At 36.8% G+C, this 24,618-nt stretch overlaps 3 protein-coding genes across 3 annotated transcripts; 2 read left to right on the forward strand and 1 right to left on the reverse strand.

Moving 5' to 3' along the window:
• Positions 1–66: 66 nt before the first annotated feature.
• LOC111329970 (uncharacterized) lies at positions 67–5,703 on the forward strand. The gene is made up of 2 exons (XM_022934744.2): positions 67–377; positions 3,296–5,703. Exons 1-2 carry the CDS (start codon positions 137–139, stop codon positions 4,012–4,014), a joined length of 960 nt encoding a protein of 319 aa, XP_022790479.1. The 5' UTR covers positions 67–136; the 3' UTR covers positions 4,015–5,703.
• Positions 5,586–7,412, reverse strand: LOC111331340 (uncharacterized). Its single transcript, XM_022936440.2, has 2 exons — positions 6,958–7,412; positions 5,586–6,427 (listed from the first exon to the last, which is right to left on the reverse strand). The coding sequence occupies exons 1-2, from the start codon at positions 7,277–7,279 to the stop codon at positions 6,150–6,152; spliced, it is 600 nt and encodes a 199-aa protein (XP_022792175.1). The 5' UTR covers positions 7,280–7,412; the 3' UTR covers positions 5,586–6,149.
• Positions 7,413–12,462: 5,050 nt separating this feature from the next.
• On the forward strand, positions 12,463–23,928 carry LOC111329988 (V-type proton ATPase subunit B). Its single transcript, XM_022934770.2, has 16 exons — positions 12,463–12,596; positions 12,756–12,811; positions 15,237–15,335; positions 15,852–15,945; positions 16,161–16,238; positions 17,139–17,220; positions 18,060–18,117; positions 18,207–18,308; positions 19,215–19,312; positions 20,227–20,350; positions 20,599–20,679; positions 20,769–20,838; positions 21,366–21,448; positions 21,874–21,978; positions 22,469–22,598; positions 23,331–23,928. Exons 1-16 carry the CDS (start codon positions 12,512–12,514, stop codon positions 23,474–23,476), a joined length of 1,491 nt encoding a protein of 496 aa, XP_022790505.1. The 5' UTR covers positions 12,463–12,511; the 3' UTR covers positions 23,477–23,928.
• The last annotated feature ends 690 nt before the right edge of the window (positions 23,929–24,618 follow it).

Raw genomic sequence — 24,618 nt, forward strand, 5'->3', positions numbered from 1 at the left:
AAAAGTGGCTAGAACTCACCTCAGTCTACCTCAGCCGCCAAATTAAACCTTGAGAAGAACCTGGGGACTAAGAAACAAACATGGCAGACCGGGTTGTCTGGATGTAATATTACAGCCAACTATACAATTGGTTTAAATGCTTCTCGCCAAAAGCCGATATTTTTCCTCCTCTGCGCTAGAAATGTCACGGATCTTTGCCATTTCAGATATTCACGTTGATATACCCGAAAACCTTCGTTTGGTTAATAGTTGGACAGACACTGACTTCAAGAATGATGTGCTCATAGTTGCTGGTGATGTGACCGATGACTTGTCTCTCCTCAAAACAGTCTTGACGTCACTGACTCAAAAGTTTTTGAAGGTCTGCTATGTTCCAGGTATTGTGCACAAAAAATTTTATTAAGCAGTATCAAAATGGTTCGTCGCAGTTTTAAGCGACTCATGTGATAGACATGGTAGAAATTTAAACAATATATGACGTTTTTCGCCAAGTTTCATTTAGCCTTATCTAAACACGAGCTGGCCTGGAAGAATTCAGAATAATTATGCAAACTTAAGAGCATAAGATGATTTGCATGACTTCTGAAAATTCTCTCAACCCCACTTTACCTGGCTTACTTATATTAACACAAGCTAAAAAGGAGTATTGTTGCTTAATCCTGGTGGGTGGAATGCAAACTAGCCCATATTATTCCCAGCATTTTTTCAAGTTCCCATGGCAGGTTATTGGCAGCCACTTATACTCTTGGGTGGAGATCAGAGAGGCATCGTGAGTATTTTAAAAGGGCCTTGCCTAAGAACATGAGAGCATTATTGGTGACCAGGTCTCAAACATGGAGCCCCAACCTAGATTTCAGGGCCCAGTTGTTAAAAGGGCAGATAATGCTATCCAATGGTTAAACTGCCATCCAAGGTAAACGTGTGAACAAAACTCACTGTGCTATCCATTGGATGTGATTTATCTCATGGATAGTGTTACTCACCCTTTGCTCAACTGGGGCCAGATGGATAAATCATTAATATGGAATATACTCCTTTCCATCTGATTTCAGTTAGTTGTTAAGCTCTTGTGCCTTCCTTTCCCTAGTCGTATCCATGTGATTCCTTCATGTAACAATGTCAGTTTTGCTTTTTTTTTTCTGTCGGTTTACAGAGGTTTGTATGTTACCTTGATTTGAAAATTTCCATCCATTTTGATTTTTACTCTTCTTTCACTCTGATACAAAAAAAGAGCAAGTTTTGAACCATGATAACGTTACAATCATGTGGCTCAGTAGACAGAAACAGATGAGCTTTGTTATCCACCTAGTCAAAATACGATGATCTTAGTTGGCTCCATCTTTGGTGACAGTGCAACCTTTATGGGAAGAGAGAAATTTGAAAAATGTCTCACTGGGTGGTAGAAGGTTTTAGTCCTTTGGCTGCACTTGTAAATAGATAAATATTTTAAAAAAATGTTGCATCTTCATGAGAGGGGTCATTTAATTTCAACACAGTTTAGCTTTCAGACTCGATGGAGAAAACTGATCAACATCAGTCCTTGAGTACTTTCCCCTTTTTTTGGGTGGGGACAAAGATGAGAGATTCTGGAAACAATACTGGGAATAGATGACATCATGGAAGATGCATTTGTTTCCTAGGTTTCACATTTGACTGTGAGCGAAGAACCCACTAAAATTTGCCTGGCTCCAAACATGTAGCTTTGCACTTGTAGCTTAGTTGATAATAAAACCCAATTATTCTCTGGAAGGCACAGATTTTAATACTGTAAAAACAGAAGATGTGGACACTGTTTAACAGAATATGAAACAAACACAAAAGGCAATGCTGTACCTAAAGTAGTAGCTTACAGCAACCCAGATACCAGTTGCCAGAGCAAAATCTTGGTGCTTCACTCAGCATTTATGGTATTTTCTTTATATAGTAGGTGATGAAGAAATATATCTTATTAACCAAGCGCGAGGGCCATACTGGGAGATTATTGGCCCGAGGTCTTGACAGTACAGACTGAGTGCAGTGAGGTCCGTACAAAAAAGACAGAGGGCCGATGTTCTTCCAGTATGGTCCCGAGCAAGCTTGGTTAATAAGAGATTTATTATAAGACTGAAGTTCAAAGCGACTCAAGTGCAGTATCATTCGGAACCATTCGAGACAGTGCCCGGTCCAATACTTAGAGAATATTGGACCAGCAATAGAGCATTTTGATTGGTTGATTTTAGTTATTGGCCCTCTGACTGCCCGAGTCGTGTAATAAATTATGTATTTGCAAACATAAATCTATATTACATGCACAAACCATCATCACCTGATCACCAGGGTGTCAGTAGAAAAGATGTTAAGTTTATAAGTTTTTGCTCTCTGGGATTCAGATTTTTAATATCCGCAAGAGAATGTGTCTGTTGTCTGTATTATAAGAGATCTGTATCTGTTAAAGTTTTGTTGGAACATATGAAACTTGTTTTTGTTGCTAAGTGTCCATTTTTGGGAATTGTACACACACTGTACAAGTATATTATCAATATAGTGGTGGGGTGGAGCCTGTCATTTATGAGTTACCATAACCTAGGTGTAGCAGGGATTGTAGAAGATTTCGGCTACGCTAAAAAACAGTCGGAAACCTCAGCAAATACCTAATATCCATCATAATGTAAGAGAGACATGGTTGCCTAACAGTTAATATACTTTACTATGATTTCATATGTCCAGACTCTATTCCTGGCCTACCCTCAGTCAGTAGAGAGGGTTGTTAGCTTGGGCAAGCAAAAACTGGTGGCAGTTTGGAAAGGAGAAAGGGCACTGTCTTTTTTCACACCTTCCACAGACTGAATTTAACTTTTCTGTTAAGTTTAACCAGGAGGCGGTTAAACTTAACACGATCATCGTGTTAGTGTGCCTGTCTTTACTCTAGAGTTAAATACATGGTAGAGAATCCTAGATGAGCTCAGGCAGTAATTTACATTTGGAGCAGCAGATCCTTGCAAGTGAGAAGCAGAATTGTTCAAAATTCCCATCAACACCCAGCTGCACAGGCTAGTCTTGGGAATGAGCGTGCGTCACTTCCACACTGGACCTTTATTTTTTATGCAGGGAGGGGAGGGTAGAAGAGGTAGGGTAGATACCCCCTTTTTACCAGCCTTTTATTTCGCATGCCTCATTTGAAGGAATTCACGGCAGATATATCGTTATTATTGTTATTCCGTTCTCTTAATCTGATTTTCTAGTACGGGATTTACGAGTTGTCAATTCACATCTCAAGTTTTTCTAGAATTTTCTGTTTTCATCATTTTGATTTCAGGGAACCACGAGCTTTGGATTCGTCAGGTTGAAAATACATACTGCCACAACAATTCCATCGATAAATTCCACGCAATCTTGACTCTGTGTGATTCGATTGGCGTTCATACCAAACCAATTAAAGTGCAGTGCTACAACGATACCGCGGCCTGGGTTGTGCCAATATTTTCTTGGTACGCCAAACCAGAGGACGACCTCTATAACTCGTTATTTGTTGGAAGGGACACCGAAGATGCAGAACTGTCTAACAAGGTCTGGATGGATAATCATCTCTGTAAATGGCCTGTACTTGAAGGATCTGTTGCTCAATACTTTGCAAAACTTAACAAAGACATTTTAACAAGGGATTACGACGCACCAATTATATCTTTCAGTCATTTTTTGCCTCGTGTTGAGCTCATCCCTGCTTCAGAAGAGGACATCGAACGAGTCCAAGACGAGAGAAAAAAACTACACCTCCCGCAGTTAGACAATCCCAAAGCCCAAGGATCGCAAATCCAGTTTAATTTCACGCGCTTTGCGGGTTGTAAAACCATAGAAGAGCAGATCAGAGAGATTGGCTCGAAGGTACATTTACATGGACATCAACACCGTAACAGGGACCGTGTGATCGATGAGGTGCGCTATGTGTCCTTTTGCCTGGGATACCCCCGGGAAAGGTCCATGGGAGTTATTTGGGGCCTTTCAGAGAAAAAAGGACCTCGTCAGATATGGCCATAGAAGGGTCATGAGCACGGAACCAGCAATTACAGTAATTATCAGCGATGGGTTGTTAATTTACCCGCATTTTAATGAGACGGGAACGAAAGCATTTGTTAGAAGTGTATGATATTCATTATATGGTATTGCGAAAGACAGTTACCACCAATCAAAGATTAGTATTTAAATTTGGTTTTTATTTCTCTTGCCTATGTCCGTGCGTCTTATCTTACTGTAAGGGAAAATGGCAGCAAACAAAGTATTGCCAGTGGACCTTTCTATAAAGCTGTAAAACTAAGTCAAATATTTGGGAAAATCTTCTTTATAGAGTGAAGAACCATACAATATCTTCTACCAAATAAAGTGTATTTTAATTCGAATGAAAATCATAAGTAGAGGTTTGAATTCAACAACATTTGTGATGATCTTTACACTACCGGAACTGGTAACCGGATAGACTATGTGCATCGGTTGTGTTACCCTTTACCCGCAAAGAGGAGGGAAACTGCGATGAACTTATCTATATCATCATCATGATAATAATGACAATATTAGTAATAATAATAATAATGATAATAATAATAATAATAATAATAATAATAATTTTTATTTCAAGTCGATAATGTAGGAAGTGGTTGCCCAATCCCCCGAGCCGGTGGCTCATGTTAAAAACACTCGACAAAAGTAAAATAATAATAATAATAATAATAATAATAATAATAATAATAATAATAATAATAATGATGATGATAATAATAATAATAATAATAATAATAATAATAATTTTTATTTCAAGTCGATAATGTAGGAAGTGGTTGCCCAATCCCCCGAGCCGGTGGCTCATGTTAAAAACACTCGACAAAAGTAAAATAATAATAATAATAATAATAATAATAATAATAATAATGATAATAATAATAATAATAATAATAATAATAATTTTTATTTCAAGTCGATAATGTAGGAAGTGGTTGCCCAATCCCCCGAGCCGGTGGCTCATGTTAAAAACACTCGACAAAAGTAAAATAATAATAATAATAATAATAATAATAATAATAATGATGATAATAATAATAATAATAATAATAATAATAATAATAATTTTTATTTCAAGTCGATAATGTAGGAAGTGGTTGCCTAATCCCCCGAGCCGGTGGCTCATGTTAAAAACACTCGACAAAAGTAAAATAATAATAATAATAATAATAATAATAATAATAATGATGATAATAATAATAATAATAATAATAATAATTTTTATTTCAAGTCGATAATGTAGGAAGTGGTTGCCTAATCCCCCGAGCCGGTGGCTCATGTTAAAAACACTCGACAAAAGTAAAATAATAATAATAATAATAATAATAATAATAATAATAATAATAATGATGATGATGATAATAATAATAATAATAATAATAATAGTAATAATAATTTTTATTTCAAGTCGATAATGTAGGAAGTGGTTGCCTAATCCCCCGAGCCGGTGGCTCATGTTAAAAACACTCGACAAAAGTAAAATAACATAGTTCAAGTTTTACAGTGGTTCTTTCACATAGCTAAATCATACACGAGTGGCATTTTACAATTTTCCATTTTAAATAGTGTTTTACACGGTAAAATAGGTACATTGTGAGACGAATCTTGGTCAGGCATAGTTACAGTTATGCGGAAAACTCAAGTTGGTAGTAAAATAAACCTTTCATTATCTTAGTCAACCCTGAACAATTGAATACAAAAACTCGCATTGATTGTACTTAAATCACTTTTTTTCAACCGCAAGTTGACTGGTCTGATGGAACAGATGTACAGTTATTGTATCAGATTATGACGCGCGCGATAAGCCATATAAAACGTGTAAGCCTGTTCCATACCTCGTAGTATAGTGCGGCCGGGGGAAGGTTTATGAATTCCAAGAAAAAAATGAATATTCAGAGAAAAGTTTGTGAGCCCGGGCTTACAGGCTTAAAGGGAGCTGCGCGCCTGTAAACCCTCAAATTCTTAAAACTGATTAACGTTTTACTTCTCCTTACAATACCTATACATTATCCAGCAAAGAGATGACGAGAAAAGAAAAACGTGTCACGTATGGCAGCTAAAAGAGAGAATAACTGACTTGAAATTCAAAGGGTTGAAGTGGCCAAGTCTTTTCAACTCCTTTATGGCGTCAAAGGATCTTTGTTAAGGTCCGCCCGGTTCTCTAAAGCTTGCCTTTTCCATTTGGTCCTTCTGTTCTGGAACCACACCTTCACTTGTGTTTCACTGAGCTTCAGGTATGATGCTAGCTGCTTCCTTTCGGAGCCCACCACGTAGTGGTTCTTCTCGAACGATGTCTCCAGGCAAAGAAGCTGGAATGGTGTGAAGGCGGTTCGAACTCGGCGAGTTCTTCGGCTTGTCGTCTTCTGGTTTCCTTGTTGTGCAGAAGCGCTACTTGGTGCTACAAGTGAATAGATGAAGCTACATCAGATCTAATTATTCTTTGAACCATCTTGGGTACCCCTGTCTGTGTAGCTGTTCTACCCTTCCCTTCATTACGTGTCTTCTCCGTAAAACAAGGGGAAAATGAAGGCAGGTTGGGAATTTGTTGAGGGTACGCTCTAAAATTTTGCCTTCAGAAAATTACGTGATTGCAATAGCGCTCATATCTTAAGAAATGAAACTTCGCAACAGTTGCGAATACTCCTAAAAACATAGGTCGTTTTATACGCGATGGATACATGTAGTTTAGGATCCAATTTATTGAAGGAATTTTTCCTTCATGGCGATAGTTGATAGCTGAAAAAAAATGACTAGAGGATGGATTCTTTTTGTCCAACTTTTAATCCAATATCTGACATCAAGAGAGGAAATATCTCCTCTTTTTCTCCTTTTCTGAGATTTTAAGAGATAATGCGCCCGACGACATACTAGAACACTTTTTACCTTCGATACCAAGTTGATATGATTTACTAAATAAAACCAACTTACGTCTCTCTGTGGTTGTTTTGGGCGGTGAGGAACTTTCTTGAGCGACCCTGCTTTGACTTTGGTATGGCGTCCACCGAAAGTTGTCCCGTGCGATTGTTACCGGGGTCGACATGGACTCGTATTTCCCTGATGGGCTTGTTATATCCTTAGTGGTGGTTGGATAAGTCAAAAACTTCCTCTCGGGCGTGAAAAGTGAACAGGACGGAGACGAATATTGACTCGGAACTGGCGCAGCTACGATGTCTTGATATCTACAGATGGCCCCGTTACAATCTGCAGAAGGACAAGGGCATCGGTAGTACAAGAAATTTGTCGACATCATGAAAGCTCAGTGTTGTTTTGTTCTTGGTCTTATCTCCCTTTGGGCCGGTCCTGGATGAAACTGGGTTCGCTAACTCTGAGATAAATGCGTTTATAAGTGCGTCTTTTATTTAACCTTAGGTCAATATACGGAATAAATGAAAACGGATATTACTGTATTAAGTGAGAAATAATCATTTTTGGTCTTTGTTTGCATTGAGCTGTGTGTAATAATAACTTAATCAGAAGATCGGATGTAACACTGTCTAATCTACACCAGCAATATTTTGTTCTTTAGTTCTTTTCTGTCCCAAGGACGTTGTTGTTCATTGTAAATCGTATAGTAATCGCACTTAAAGTCGGCAGATTGTCGAAAGTCATCGGGTGCCTATTCTGAAAAGTACGAATTACGAAATCGCGCACTTACGTTGAAAAAGCAATCTTATTTGTGTATTTGTACTTTCTTTCTATCGAAAAAAAGACAGTCTGCCAAAAAGTTAAAATAATGAATAGTTAACATACAATTTAGATGGTCATAATTTGAAAAATACACTTCTTAGAAATCAAATCATTCTCTTTCATTAGCTAGTCGAATGTAGGTGCGAAACAAGTACCTGAAATTTCATGGGAAATTAATCGCGCTTTACGGAAAAGGAGTGCAGGTGAAAAGCTCAAAAACGGAGTAAGATGTACCAGGGTTTGATTCATTGTCACTTTATTTGTATTTTCACTCTCAGTCTCAGTGTCACGTGTCAAGAGAAGAGAGATTACTTCGGTTGATTTGCCGTTTCAGTGCGTCAGAAATTCGCGCTGAAGAATTTAGATCGTCTTTGTAGCCACCATTACTCATACACTTAGCCTAAGTAATTTAATGCGCTCGTTTGCAAGCAAACGAGTAAGCACGCTTGTTAAAGGGTCGTTTGGTTGTAATAACGACCGTGGAAGAGCAATATCCACGCAAAAACGGTGCTAATTATCGGATACGCTGTAAAGGGAGTCTGGAAATTAAATTTGGAACAAAAGCACTAATGGTTGCCGCCAGCTCGGCGTGGAAATTTGGTTGTTCCTATTCTCAGGCAAAGTGAAATTTTTTAAAGTTTTAATCTAACAAAACGGAATCAATAAACTGGTTAAAGCTTTTTAAGGTTAATTCATACCATTTATAAAGAAGAAGAGGACTTCGTTTTGCGAAACGAAGTAAATAGTTAAAAAAAAATGGAATACTTTGAATTTTTTACTCGTGTGGTCAATGATTGCTAGACCTGTACAAGTACCCGAATCGGTCCTCATTAAAAGCTAGCCGTTAGAAAGATTACTACATTATTTTTCCATAAGATATTTGATGAAAGAACGCCGCTAAGTATAGTAAGGTGTTGACAATTTCTCTCAGTAAGTATGCAGGCCTTCGTAACCTCCTACATTGATGTTTGTTCTTCAGTAAATAAATATATGAGATTTAAAACTATTCCATCATGTACGTCAAATCTTAACAGAACATCTTGGAATGGGAATAATTTTTCAGGTAGCCTATAAAAAGAACAACTTTTAGTGGCTGATTACCTTTAATGCATAAAGATTGGCGGTATCGCATGGAAATTTTAAATGCAAACAGAGTGATCATAAAAGTATCCATCGATAGCAAGTAAAACCAACCACGCCGAGAATTCTAAAGAATGGAGGCTCATCAAAAAGAATCAATAAAAATCGAAGATATTATATCAAAGATTTTATCTCTTTTGAAAAAGATCAGTGTCTAAGAGAAGCTAAAATGACCGTCAAAGGAAAACACTGGACTCATTACTTATGAAAAAATTTTCATCAGGAAATAAATATTCTTAGGAGCTTAGAATAGCTGACAAACTGCTGCAAATACACAATTAGTTACAATTGTTTGATGTGCGGCAACGAACCAATGATCTGAGCTAGAGTAAATTGAGCAGTCCTGAAAGAAATGAGGTTATCTCTAAAGTGTCAGAGTAATTGATGATTTAATAACAACTGCGAGCGTCTTATGAAAACAATATATATAGTAAACGGCGAAAATGAATTTATTGGCAATCGATGACTGTGTGGATCACATTATGTACACGCAGCCAGCAGGTGATTCTAGAGGTATTGCGGCACGTGCGATCAAGTGTTCTTAACTCATGAAATCGACATAAAAGCAAATCGTTTACTTGTTTGTGGTAAAAAAGAAGAAAAATTATTTCCTTGCTGACTAGTTTGTTTCAAGCGTAAAATGAAACGCGCTCAGGAAAGGTCTTGCGTGAGGCAAGTAAATGAATGTAACGGGAAAACCAATGTCTTTTGAAACCCGCTTATACTTTTCAGTCAGGAGAACGTAAAGTCAATATTGATTTGAGTCGATAGTATTTCGGTGCCTGATTACATTTTGTATTAGTTCTCCGTATTTCTTACGAGTTAGAGGCAAGGTAAGCTATTTCTGCCCAAAAATAACTCGTTTAACGCATATCTAAATTTACGCCAATTTGGAGTTTTTTTGGTTAAAAGGAAAATCATTCCGTACACAACTGATGGATGAAAGGTTTCCTTCTAGCATATTAATATTAAGGACATGAAACAGTTTGATGCTTACAGACGATCTTGATTAAACTTGTATTGTTTAAAATTAACTAAGGAGACACGTGCCCCTGTTTGAATAAAGACTTGATCATGAGCTTTGTTCGATTTCCTCTTTTGAATTCCTACTGTGCTTAGTTCATTGTTTTACTTATGGTGATTTTAATCACTTTTAACTCAAAGAAACCCACCAAGGTTTTATGGGAGATGGCAGGCGCTCTACTTCTGTAAACTGAACTGTGAGCTGAATTTCAAAGCAATCCATGTCGAATAAAGTCGCTACAGCATTTGAAGTGTCCAGTATGTTTTCTCTTGTCACTATATTTTAGTTGCCAATATAGTAATTTAGAGCAGTTTTATGTGATTCTCATGCTTTAGAAAAGCAATTTGAAATTAATGCATACACCAAACTGATCTATGTCCGAAATGAAACAGTTTTGTAATGCAAACAAATAAATTATCTCATAATACACACCGCCATGATCAACATATATTGTTCATTTTTGAAATAAATTCTTCATATTGATGAATGAGCCGGATCTTTCCAGAATAATGTACAACACAGCGCCTAACCCTTATCAAAGATCCTGGAAAGCCTTGAACATCCTCGCAAATCTTATTTTGAATTGCCTCGTGGATTAAAGTGACTTGTAAATGTGAATTCAAGGTCCGAATGTTATCACATTCTCTATTTCTGTTCCCTCTTCGTCTCTTTTTCTAGACCATGAAATAATGGTCTGTTTGTTTATCATAACATCTTTATTCTCATAAACCTAGAGAGAGCTTTGCTCATGTACTGGCGTCTTGTAAGCATCCTGAACAAATCGTCGATCAAAACAAAGATCACCAATAAATTCGATTTTTACGATTATTCACTGAATAGATTTCAATGTAATTGCCATGTGCATTGGAGCCCGCCAAGATTTAACACCACTTGATTTTGTTTAGCGTTAATTTGGGTAAGCGTTATCTTGAGCAGGGGAAACCAAAACAGGAAGCGAAGTGTTAGTTTGTGATAACTGCGCTATAAATACGCCTTATCTTGTTCCTTCAAACAAAATCTCGCGATCGACCATCCAGACAGACAGCGCCAATCGACTTAAAGGTTCCCCCCTTGTTTAAAAGTTAATCTTACGAGCACTTAAAACTCCTTCTACCAATGAAAAAGTCAGGATTATTATTTCTGTCTCGACCAAATCAAACTTTAAAAAGAAAAAAAACTCAGCTTTATGCATTCGGGTCATTACATCTGGTGGTATCATCATGGCATGTACACACATGTGGTTTATCAGTATGTGGATTAGTTAAATTACACCCAAAACGATCGATCACAACTCAGTGTTGTTCAAGACCGCTCTTTGTTGATCATTCTGTTACTCATTTCCTTTCTCTTGCTTACTCTCTGTCTGCTGGACATTTTATCAAGCTGTCGGGGTGCGGCGGGGAGGAAAGCTGTACTGGGTGGGGAGAGATGTGATGCATTCCCCACCCTCTCCCCATCCTGGCCCTTTCATTAAAAGTATACTCCCTTGTCTCCCACTCGTGTTTACCCACACTCCTGAGGCGCTTGCCTTTAGAATTATGAACAAAAAAGAAAGTCAAACAATAACCAGGCTTGTGAATTTTTTTTATTCCTTATCAAAACATCGAAAAAAAACGTTGGTGCGAGATTTTCAGCTGACGTTCGGTTGGCTAGACTGTAGACCACGAACTTGCTTGTATTTTAAACAATTTTAATGAAAGAATGTGTCTTTGTTTAATACCTTTTAACAAGAGAGGAAAGCCTCTCTTGTTTTTAACACGTAGTGTTACTTGTGTTCCTAAGAAAAATTAAAAAAAAAAAAAATGAAAATAGAAAATAAAAACTGATAAAAATATATATACATTTATAACCCACCCATTAATTTTGGCGCGATTTTATTGGTTACTTTATTGATAATGGTGCAGAATCACAGGACAGTTATCACGCAATAACCCCCGTCCGCGGCGCGTCGATATTTGTCCTTCGATTTTTTCCGTGAAAAAGAAACATAGTCAACACAAGAGTTTCTACTTTTCCGTTTTCCTATTTACATGGAAGGAAACCAAACTCGTTTTTTTTTTTGCTTGCTTGCGTCAATCACGCGCATTCGCCATCAGATCACCACTGGCTTTTTTTATTGTATTTAAGCGCAGTTTAATTGCGATGTGAAAATTAAACCCCGTTCTGGCTTGCTGGTATGTCGGCTGATAATGTCCTTGGCTGAGAGATTGCCCTCAAAATTTCATATTTGCCCTCGAAGCTTCGCTTCTCGGCCAAATATTCATTTTTCGGACAATCTCTCAGCCGTGGACATTATCAGCCGACATACCAGCCGCCCGAAGGGGTTTATTTACAGTAAAAAAAAAAGAAAATCAATATTAGTGCTAGAGGAAATTTAGGAGGACTTTCCAACAGAAAGGAAGAACAGGTTTGAAAGGCTACTGTATTCTTGTCTTTATTTCCTCCCGAAATAATGTATTCGTCATTTAACATACTTGTACTTTTAGGTCCGTGTAACCCAAGGAGTTTTTGTACTCGTGTAAACCGCTCACTTAATCTTTGTGCTTCATCTCAATACTTGATACCCGACCCTCCCCACCCTGAAATTATTTGTCATGTGACGTGAGATAATGCTTCTAATCATATTCCAAGATGGCGCCGACACCGGGTGAAAACGGAGTCGCCAAAGAACACGCTGCTGCCGTAACAAGGAACTATATTTCACAGCCAAGATTAAGTAAATTACTTTAAATTCTCTAAGAGCACTGTTATGGGTCATTCGATTGCTTTTCGTTCCCTATTTTAGTTCTAAATCGATGAAGTTTGCACTTAGGTCTCACGTTTATGATCTGCAAGTCACATTTTGATTGCAATTTTTGTTGCTTTTTCTTTCTAGCGTACAGAACAGTTTCAGGGGTAAATGGTCCTTTGGTGATATTGGATGATGTAAAGGTAAATAGGGCTCAACAAAACCTGAAGCTTTCTTCCTTGTTTCGATTGATCCCGGGTTCTGAATTTAATTTACGTTTTTTAAATATTTATGCCTGGACACAAGCTCAGCCCAAACTCGTCCTGGTTTGATTTGGTCATATGCAAGATTTCTGTCGATTCAACTTGGCTCCTTTATACTCTGTTATCGTGAAATTTTATTAATACATTTCCAGACATTATCTTTTGACCATTCATGATCAGATTGATTTGTCATGTGATTACTTTCTGTTTGTTTTGTTCCCCCTTGTGGGCAGAAAATTTAATCAAAACTTCCTAAAAGCATTAAACTGCAAATATATCTTTTTTTTTTCTAATTTCATCAAGCTGTTTGACGTTTTTCTCAGAGCTGTACTTCTACTTTACTTCAAAATAGTTAATCATTTATTTTCAGTTTATCTTGCCCACATTTATAACTTGAATTATTCATTATTAATCAAATTTTTTGGGAATCTCAATTGGATCTTTGAGTTCGAACTTACTCAACTCATAAACATGTTAAGTGGGAGAATGATTCTCACCAGGCCAGCCTTTTGTTCAAGGTTATGCCTGAGATGTGCAAGGGCCACAAATTTGGATTTTTATCCCCAATCTTTTTTATATAATTATAGCATGCTTTGTCCTGTAATAATTATCTATTCTTTTGTCGGTGGGTAGAAAATCAAAACTTCCAAAGAGAAGTTTGAAAATGTTTTACCCTTTTTGTTTCATTAAATTGGTAGAAGATGGTAGCAAGGTTTTCATGAAATGAAAGGAAAAATTCGCAGGTCACATATACTTCAGGTGGCATATCATGCCCCACGCAGTTTCATAAATTCATGAATCATGCTCACCCTTCTGTAAAATTCATGCATCATATCAATTTGTATAGGTAATAGCATAGGGCCAAGTAAAATTAACGATTAATATCACTGTCTTGTGTTTTCAGAAGTTGCTGAAATTGCCCGAGTTGCAAAGCGATGAGGGCAATTTCAGCAAATTCTGAAAACACAAGTGATATTAATCTTTAATTTTACCAGGACCCATTGCGATTACTTGTTAATGAAATTGAGGGGAAAATTACTGAATTTCTGAATGCACTCTTCAGTAATCAGTCATAGGAAGCCATTTAAAGTTTACAGAGAATCAATGGCCACAAATGCATGAATGAGCTGAATAAAATTTTATTTTTGCACAAAGATACCAGGACTTTGGATAGGCTTTTGATTTTAGATATCTCTCCAGTGATGCCTGCATTACTTTCAGGGAGTCGGGCTCATATCACATCCCCGTTTTCTTTTTGTAACTCAGCATTAAACTGCGCCAGTGTTCGGTCAAGGACATCGCTCTCGTACTCCTCTAAATTTGCTTGGAAGTTTCTTTCATTCGCCCACTTTTTAAAAACATTCTTCCAGTACTCCGTGCTTTTCCTTGTGTTTTCGTTTTCACTATTGTCTTTTAATTCTTTGATTTATTCCTCGTCAACTATCCCGAAACGAGACGCCATTGTTACAGAAAATCTTCAGCATGCAACAACTTTTCGATAGCATTAGCTGTTGCTAAGCAACCTGAGTACCAATCATGAGCTAGCAATTTTTCCCTCTTCTCAAGAAAAATTAAGAAAAAATACTCTCTTCATTGACCAATCAGCATTCTGTAATTTTGCCCTCTATTTTATTTTGGCCTTAATCGCACATCACGTAGAACCATTTGCTACCTACATAAAAGTTGTATCTGAACTCAAATAGGTTAATGATTTACTTTTAGAATCCATGGTTTTTTCCAAACTAAGAATTGAAATCATTATTTAATCCATTTTTAGATGTCCTCATTGGATTTTTGGTTCTCTGAGTTAACCTTGATCTTTGTATTTAAATGTTTGTAGTGGGAAAATGGTTCAAACACAATCAGTTTTTTAAAACATGTAATAATCCACATGAATACATTAGGCCTGAGAGTCACGTGGCCCCTGACTCCTGGTGCCCATTTCTAATTTCTGTAGCACTAAGCACCCAGGAGCACATGTATGTCTTTTAATCTTGATGGGATGCCACATGTAACCCCACTCCACTCTCCATTCCTGACCCCAGAATTTTGGCAGATTTCTCAAAGCATTTGCAGCCTTGAACCCATAATTTGTACTCCTGGGTGAAGGTAGTAGTGTTAAAGTAAAGTGTCTTTTCTATATGTAAGAACACAACACAATGCACTGTTCAGGCAAAAACCTGGTATCCACTAATCTAACCACAAGGTTACTTTGATCATCTCCCACATAATTGAAGGGGGCAGAAAATAATCTATAATGAAACTAAAACAGAATTTGTACAAGTACTGCAGCTGTCAAATAAGTTTTTGATCCTGCGGATTTCTTAGAAGCCTATTTGAATTTTATAATCTTACTTTTACCTAGTTTCCAAAGTATGCAGAGATTGTCACTTTAACTTTACAAGATGGGTCACAAAGAAGTGGTCAGGTACTGGAAGTCAGTGGATCCAAGGCTGTGGTACAGGTACTCAAAAGCAATCATAGTGCATTTGACAGTTTTTTTAAATTAATATTTTGTGTACAAATTCCATGATAGGGGATGTCAACATAATCTTCTACAAAGTGGTTTGTGCTTTGACAGACGGTTAAACTGGATTCTCACCAAAGATAAAAATCATTAATTTTTGTACAGCTACACATGTACCAGATTTTGTTCTTCTTGTAACAAAGTTTATGCTGGAGATGAAAATGATTGTAGATTAGAGTAAATTAAGACTAAGTTAATTTTTTATCTTTTGGCAAAGGATGACAGTAATGTACTGTATCTTAAAGACAGGATGTTAAATCAAATAAATTTGAAACCATTTTGACCTAAAATTAATTTTCAATTAGCTGCAAAGATATATATGACCATACATGTGACTGAGCTGGAATTTGCAGTGGAGATATAACCCACAATAATTTTTCAGCAGCATTCATGTTTAATTTCTGGCAATATTGGCTCCAGCATGTTTTGAAACTGTCTTGTTTGAACATTTAGGTATTTGAAGGAACTTCTGGTATTGATGCCAAGCATACTACATGTGAATTTACTGGAGATATTTTAAGAACCCCTGTGTCATCAGATATGTTGGGTGAGGAGAACAGTAACTTTTTGAATATGTTTTTTATTAGGTTTTAAAATGAATCTAAATATGCGAAGTGGTAAAATACATATGAATCTATTTATTAGCACACCATAAATGAAATGTACATGTTTTAGACCTTGTATAGTGAAGGAAAAGAATATTTTAATTACAATTGGGGTCTTTAGTGTCAATGTGAGCCATGTTTTTTTTTTTTTTTGCAGGACGTGTCTTCAATGGATCAGGAAAGGCAATTGATAAAGGCCCTGCAGTTATGGCAGAAGATTTTTTGGACATTCAAGGTGGTGTTTTCATGCATCTTGTTAATTGTCAGCGTTCATATGCTGAAACTCAGAAAACTATGAACACCTGATGTATTTTTGTAGTGTTATGATGTTTTATGAAAAGTAGTGGTAATTATGAGAAAATTAAATTGCAAACAGACTATTTCAAGTGGTTTTAAGGTGTGCTTACTTTTCTTAGACTTAATTATGACTAGCAAATGCACAACTGACCTGTTAGAATCAAACCATTAGTGTTCATAGATTTATAAGTTTTACAGTACTGTAAATATAGTTCCATTTAGGTTTTGAGACATTTTTTGAGATAAAACCATTTTTTTTAATTTTCTTTTTTTTCTTTTCACTTTTTTCTTGGAGAAATTTGAGTACTTGGTTCATACAACTGTACCTATAGAAATCATGTAATTTTTTACTCCACAAGCTTATTTAATAAGTGAATTGATTTGATTAATCAGACATCTTTGTGTGGGTCCATGTTAGTCCAAGAGAGCATGCAAGTATTTAAAACTGAATGCTATTAATACATGTAGCTGCTTTATGTAGGAAGCCAACTGAATTACACCAGTAAGAGAGCACTCACCTCTCACCTCTCACCACTGTGGCCTGGCTTCGATTCTCAGACCTGGTGTCACATGTGGGTTGAGTTTGTTGTTGGTTCTTGTCCTTGCTCTGATGGTTTTTCTCCAGGTCCTCCAGTTTTCCTTCCTTGGCAAAAACCAACATTCCAAATTCCAATTCGACCTAGGAACAGTAGACAGGAAGAGCCACCTGATGGATTGTCCACTGCTTAATCATCTGATTTTCTTATTTTGTGGTTGGATAATTGAAAATTTGTTAAGTTAAAAATTTATTAAGTTAATCACTTGTAATGATAATCTTGACCCCTTACTTCATAAACAGGACAACCAATCAATCCGTGGTCCAGAATTTACCCGGAAGAAATGATTCAGACTGGGATCTCTGCTATTGATACAATGAACAGGTTAGTTTTAAAAATATACAATGTACAGTACTGTGGCACGGTAGTTGTGGCATGCAGCACTTCCCATTAGTCAACATATCATGTTTTGCATGGTGGGAGGACCATATGGTACATTGCATGGCAATATATATGTGACATAGTGGCCAAAAACACCCACTGAGCCTTTGGTACATATATTGCATGCTTTAACTTCAGGTTATGGTTTAAGTGTCCAAGTTAATGACCATTGTATGTTATCACAGGGGGAACGCAGGTAAATTTTAAGGGATATCATTTTATGCTTGATAATGGCCACTGAACTATGGGTTAGTTAAGTTTAGAATGACTTTTGTTGCATAGCTGCTTCTAAAGGTTGCAATTTGGGAATGGTAAATTGGAACCTACAAAATAAAAAACTCTAGCTTGCAATGCTATGAAATAGAAGAAATACACAATAATACTAAATTTACCATAATTAAAGGCAGAACTTAGCAGTGTGCACAGGGATCTTTGTGAAAAGACGAATAAATCTCATCAAAATGGAGGAAACCAGCAAACCACTATAAAGGGAAAACTCTATTCTGAAGTGTGGTTAAATGTTTAGCATTGCTTCCAGCTACATTTTTGTTTTTAGTTTTGGGCAGAAGTTCAATTGTTTGGTTTCCTTTGTACATTGTGAGGGAGGTAGGCTTCACAAGGTCTTTGGAAAGAAACATATTTTAAGTTCCTGATATTTTTTCTGGGCTGTTTAACTGAATTGCCTACAGAACTGACACAGATTCTTGAAATAGCAAATTGCTATTTTTACTGTCCGTGGAATTGTTCATAATTTGATTTGTTTTTTTATTTTATCATTTCAGCATTGCTCGTGGTCAAAAGATCCCTATATTTTCTGCAGCAGGTCTGCCTCACAATGATGTAAGTCAGGCAAATGAAGTTTTTATTACTCTTTATGCAAAAGTTTAATTTACAACAATATTGACAATTTTATTTTTTCTTCACATCAGATTGCAGCTCAGATATGTCGGCAAGCTGGTTTGGTGAAATTTAAAAAAGGAGTGATGGATGACCACAGTGATAACTTTGCTATTGTTTTTGCTGCTATGGGTGTAAGTGTTATGACAGTGTTACATACACTGATCATGAAACATGTAGTTGTTATAACTAGTTAAACATGTAAACAACAAGTTTTTTAATTCCAAATTAATTTTATCTTTATTACTTTATTTTTTGAGAAATGTCAATTTTCACTTCCCAACATCTGTAAATAATTATATTCTCTATACAGCTCTAAGTACATTTCCTGTCGTACTGAACAAGAGAAATATTTGTTTGATGATCAAAAGGTTCTAACAGGACCCCCACTGATACCAGTACTTAGTACACTGAAGGGGTTATCCTATACAAATATTATTATTGTTATTATTATTATTATTATTATTATTATTATTATTATTTAATTGGCAACCATCTCCTTTATTTTCACGACCTGTTTAATTGAGCAGTGATACTGTAGGAAGAAATAAGATTTCAGTCACTCATAGGAATTTATAGGTTAAAAAGGAGGGGGAGAGTAGCCTAGGGGACTTTTCTTAAGGAAATAAGAGAACATATTTTATGTTTACTTATGTTTTTTTATTTCAAATGTGATATTTGCCTTTTCATGTAGGCCATAGCTTTATATCATGCATCCCATTTACATGAATTTGAATATTCTATGTTTTTAGCAATAGTTGCTTCAAATACCTAAATTTAATGATGAAGATTTCAAAGCAATATTTTGAACTAATCCACTTTGTATCTGGTGGCACATAGGCCTTCACAGTGTGTCTTTTACCCATTTTTGTCCGTTACCCTTAATAATTAGTCTTTCCTGCTTAGCCCAGGTTTGCCATTCTCCATAATGGTCTTTAATTACCTAAAATGCATGTTGTTATTGATTACAGTACAAAGTATGTCACTCTGGAATTTGCAGTTTTCATATATAACTTTCTGTAAACTTGTACCCATAACAGGTCAACATGGAAACTGCGCGTTTCTTCAAGCAGGACTTTGAAGAAAATGGTTCCATGGAGAATGTGTGTTTGTTTCTCAATCTTGCCAATGATCCAACGTAAGAAAATTTTTTTTTCCTTCATATCTCTACCATATCCTATTTATTTCACAGAGGAGATTTGTTTTTGATTAAAGTGAGGTGTAGTTATCATCATTATCCATAACCCTTTCACTCCCAAGATCTCATAAGTAATTCTCCTTACTCTCTGCTGTGTGATGTTGCAATGCTGTTCAGAGAAATTGGGACTGGATCAACAAATAATCTCTGAATTGACATTTTTCTGTATTCTCATCACTTGTCTGCTTAATATTGTATTGATAATGTGAGGAGAAATTCTGTTTTGGTCACTCATGGGAGTTAAAGGGTTGAGGGCTTCTGAAGGAAGTTTAGTAGTTGGTGTGCTGCTAGTGTTTGTAAACCCTCAGCCTTTTCAAGATAAAATCTGCTTAGATCTTGTGAATCTATTTAGTACAAAATAGTGTATAATTACTGCTTATTACATTTATATACCAGTAACCCAGACTATGGTTCAAACACTGTTGAAAGCCTGTGGTCCACAAAGATACTTATCTGGAGATACTACATGTACATAGTCGAATTGAAACTATACTTGGACTCTAGACTCTGAAAACTGCCCCCCTGTCTAAATGGCTTGTAAACTGTAGAAATATTTCCATATTTAAGCCATACAAGGAAGGGCCCCCCACCCCACCTCCCCTCCCCTCCCCCCTCAAGCCACATGTATGCCAGCATTTGTTTATATTGCAAATTTATTGAATGTGAGATTTAATTACCTTCCTTGTCCTAACACCATGCTTGTTTCTTTTTGTTTTATTAACATAATGAGCTTGTATTTTGTTTTCTTTTAAAGTCTAGAGTAGTGTTGCATTATGTTAAGAGTGACTCAAACTTTTGTCATAAATGTTGTTGAAAAGTCATGATTTTAATGAGTTGTGACTTTACATCCATAGTATCGAGCGCATTATCACACCTCGCCTAGCACTGACAACAGCAGAGTTCCTGGCCTATCAATGTGAAAACCATGTCCTGGTTATTCTTACAGACATGAGTTCTTATGCCGAGGCTTTGCGAGAGGTCTGTTTCATTGAATTTTTTATTTTGAGGTTGAGAATTGCATTGAGATATTATTAGGTAGGTGAAAATGATGTATCAAAATGATGTTGGAGGGGGGGGGACTTCAGGGCCCAGATAACACAATCCAGTGGATATTTAAACAACTGGGGCCAGAGAATGATTATTGATCTGCATTGTATTGGAAAATCGCATTAGGTTTCTTCACTTTGTCTAATTTTTACTGTTTAATTTTAATTTTTACCATGCAGGTGTCTGCTGCCCGTGAAGAGGTTCCTGGCCGTCGTGGTTTTCCAGGATACATGTACACTGATTTGGCCACAATTTATGAGGTACAGTACAATGTATCAATGGAAACGTGTGATTTGGTAATTCTGTAATGAGTGAATTTAACATTAACAGAACTTTTATTATTTACTAGCGTGCAGGACGTGTGGAAGGAAGAAATGGTTCCATCACACAGATCCCCATTTTAACTATGCCTAATGATGGTAAGGAAGAATTTGCTATAACGTCTTAGTAAAGCCATTAAGTGAGTGAGTGTCCCAATTAAAACTTGATAGTATTGTTGTTACTTCTCTATCTTCTCCGGTTCTTCTACAAAACTGTCATCACCTTCTTAAAAAGACAGTTGCAATTTAATCAAAGCCGTCATGACTCAAGGCTATTTGCATTTGGCAGTACTCAAGGCTGGTTGCATGCATTTACATATCAAGCTATCGTTGGCCCAGGGTCTGAGGCCAGCATCAATTGGAGAAAGGACTTCGCACACTCCCCCTTAAGGATTGATGAGCAGACTTAATGGAGTGGCAGAAATTGAACACACCTTTGCCCACTTGTGATAGTTGCTACTATTCTGATCTGTCATTGTGATGAGTTTGGTCTTCCTCCTCAATACAAAACTCAATCAAAGAGCGGTTTATTTAATGCAGTAATGTTGCTTGAGCAAGTAAGACTTTCTCTACCTGTTGTGTGGTTTAAGGCCTCAAACACTTTTTCTTTTCCTGGTTGCCTTTAGATATCACCCATCCCATCCCAGATTTGACAGGTTACATTACTGAAGGGCAGATCTATGTTGATCGCCAGCTTCACAACCGACAGGTATGATTCTGTGTCATTTTCATGAAGTCAGAACCTGATTATGTTGCTGTAGAATCAAGTGACGGTGATGCTTTGACTTGTTTTTGATGCAAAGATGATAAAACTGTGGTAGTTCTTTAATCCATTTATCGTAAATTTAAGATCTGATAGTTAATTTTTCATTCTGCATGAAGCTGCAACACAACGTTCTTGTAAATAACGTGAATTATTTGGTTATTATATCACGATGACATACTCGCGGACGAGTTTTTATATTCTCCTAACATGGTTGCTGGATAATTTATAAAGATTATTAGAAGATATTTGCTAACCACTTCCTCTTCTGTGGAGTAGATATGTACGTAGACGCTGAATGTTTTTTTTTTTTTTTTACTAGAAAAGAAAAAAAAAATACTGCATTAGTATGGGGCTATTTCTCTTTCCAGGTGTACCCTCCAATCAACGTGTTGCCTTCATTGTCGCGGTTGATGAAGTCTGCCATTGGTGAAGGCATGACGAGAAAAGACCATGCGGATGTTTCTAACCAGCTGGTACGCCTTTATCAAACGTTATCAAACGTTAATCTTTCATTGAGTTGTACAAGATTATTTCAGGAAGTGTCAACGAGTGATTGCAGTTGTACCTGAAGGGTTACCAGTGTTTAATGACTACTTTACTGAAGCCGGGAATTAATTCTTTAAATAAAACATTTGCTTTTTTGGAGAAGTTACACATGACGTTTTTTTGTAAAGGGGCAAGTGGCAAAAAATGGAACTTGTCTTCAACTCCTTACAGCTATTGGAACGCACAAAAGAAAATTGCTGCCTCAGCCGGCCGAGGACAAGAGATTTTTGGTTTCTTTCTTTTTTTAGGATTATCGAAAAAGAGTGTAAAATCAGAGTTAAATTTTGAATTTTTTTTTCTCTAAATGTTTTTCAGGACTCTCCCGTTTTTAAATTTTAGAGGCTTTACGTGTTGCTTTAAGTTTTGTTGACTCATAATTGAAAAATGCTCCAAAATGTCTTGGCTTTTCATTTTCAGTATGCTAACTATGCTATCGGCAAGGACGTTCAAGCCATGAAGGCTGTTGTGGGTGAAGAAGCCCTTACATCTGAGGACTTGCTGTATTTAGAATTCCTGTCCAAGTTTGAAAAGAATTTCATAACACAAGGTATGACAGGGTGATCCTCCACTTTGAAAAAAGAAGTTGTGTATGTTCAGTTTCTCTTGAAGAATCATTCGTAGAGGTACGAAATTTGTTTCACTTCAGGTAGGGGGCGAACTTGCTATGGGTGAAACCTCCAGAGACCAATTAGAGAAGTTTTCTCCCAAAGCTAACCAAAAAGAACCCCCGCTCAACCATGAAATGCGGAAGTACAATAGCACGAAGACAAATATTTAATCCTCTCTGTTCCAGTCATAAAAATCCCCTTAAGAATGATATGTTAATCTCAGCGAAGCACAGTGTATCAGCACGTTCACGCTTGTGACATGTTTCATGATATGTTTTTTACACACGAGGCTGAACGCAAGGAAATTTTACTGAACCTGACAAATATGTCGTAAGCTAGACACATTCAGGAGTTATGGTAAATGATAAGCTCACTAAATTGTACCGCCTCAAGAGATGCCGAAACCTTTAGAATTAAGCAGTACCGAAGAAGCTCTAATCTTGTAATCCTTTCTTTGCCTCTCAACTCAACTCAAGGGCCATAAACTTTGGTCTCGACCAAAGATATGCATCTAGAACAGTTTTATCTGTTCCCTTACTGAATGGTTTCTTTTACTCACGGGACATAAATAGTTCCGATGTTGTGCCTTGAAGGAAGGTTCCACTGTATCTTTGTGCAGCCTGTGGCATCTCAGAATACAGGAAATATAATCTTAGTTCTTTCTCTTGCAGGAACATACGAAAATAGGTCAGTATTTGATTCTCTGGACATTGGCTGGTCCCTGCTGCGTATCTTTCCCAAAGAAATGTTGAAGCGAATTCCGCAGTCCATCCTGGCCGAATACTACCCCAGAGACGGCAGGGGAGGATCTGATTAAGTTCAATTACACAAAACAGAAATTATTATGCCAATTAGTACTGACAGTACTTGTTTGAAAATGATGTAATGAGGTAACGTTGTGATTCATTTGCAGAAGTTGCTGCCTTATTGGTGCATAAATTGGGTCAAATTCAAAATGAAAACGACTTGCATTAGGTAAAAGGTCGACAAAAACAGTTTTCCCTCTCGAAATTGACCTGATAATTAAGAAATTGATAATTGAAAGAAGCTTTGCGGAAAGTGTCAATATACTCTGGCATAAAATCGTCGGTATCTCTTCTGTATCGTAAGTTGAATCTTTAGGTAGGCATCTAAATGTTGCTGTGAGCAGTTATTAGAATTACTTTTCTTGTATGTAATTAAAGGATTTGATATCAGTTAAAGTTGTGATGTGACTGATTATCTGTGTAATATACTTCCTCTTATTATCGCAATAAACTTGAACGGTCATCAAGTGTTCCTTCTTTTGTACGTCTCGTGAGGTTCAAAGGCTAGACCTAGTCTCCTTCGCAGCCGTTGTTTGGGATGACCCCAAAGAGTTCTTCGGGGTGGTGGTGGGGGGGAGGGGAGCGTTGCGTGATATTCCAATGAGAATAAAGGGGACGCAGCAGTAAACGCGAAACAAGCGACCAGAAAACCCCATCAGCTATACTCCTCAACAAATTTTACAAGGAATCTTTCATATCTTTCCGGAAAATCCTATTTTGATGTCCAGAGATGGAAGAATCAAATGTTTTCTTCTGGTAGTGAAGCATTCTGTTACTTCGAAGCCTAGCTTTTCCGAGAATAATCTCGAGAAACTCGAATCAAGTACCTCTTGAGATATTTTTGTCACACCGCGACAAGCCAGTGCCTTAATATATTTTTTTCGTTCATGATCCCATTTCAGAGACTTTTCTTTTTGTCCCAGATCCTAAAATTTCGTCTTATTCTAATCCCTTATCTCCTGGTTATGATTATACATTTTACCCTATGTGGGTGCAAATCACCAACTTCAGGTATTTGGCAGCTCAGTTGGTTAGATTTCTGCCGTAGTCATGGCTGAGAATACCGTTCCATCCTGAATTAGAGAGAGTTTCTTCGAAGCAACTAATGTCCGAAATTATCTTTACTATGTTTATAACACTTGTTTTTAACCCT

Source organism: Stylophora pistillata, chromosome 1 (assembly GCF_964205215.1).
Source record: "Stylophora pistillata chromosome 1, jaStyPist1.2, whole genome shotgun sequence".
Lineage (NCBI taxonomy): Eukaryota > Metazoa > Cnidaria > Anthozoa > Scleractinia > Pocilloporidae > Stylophora > Stylophora pistillata.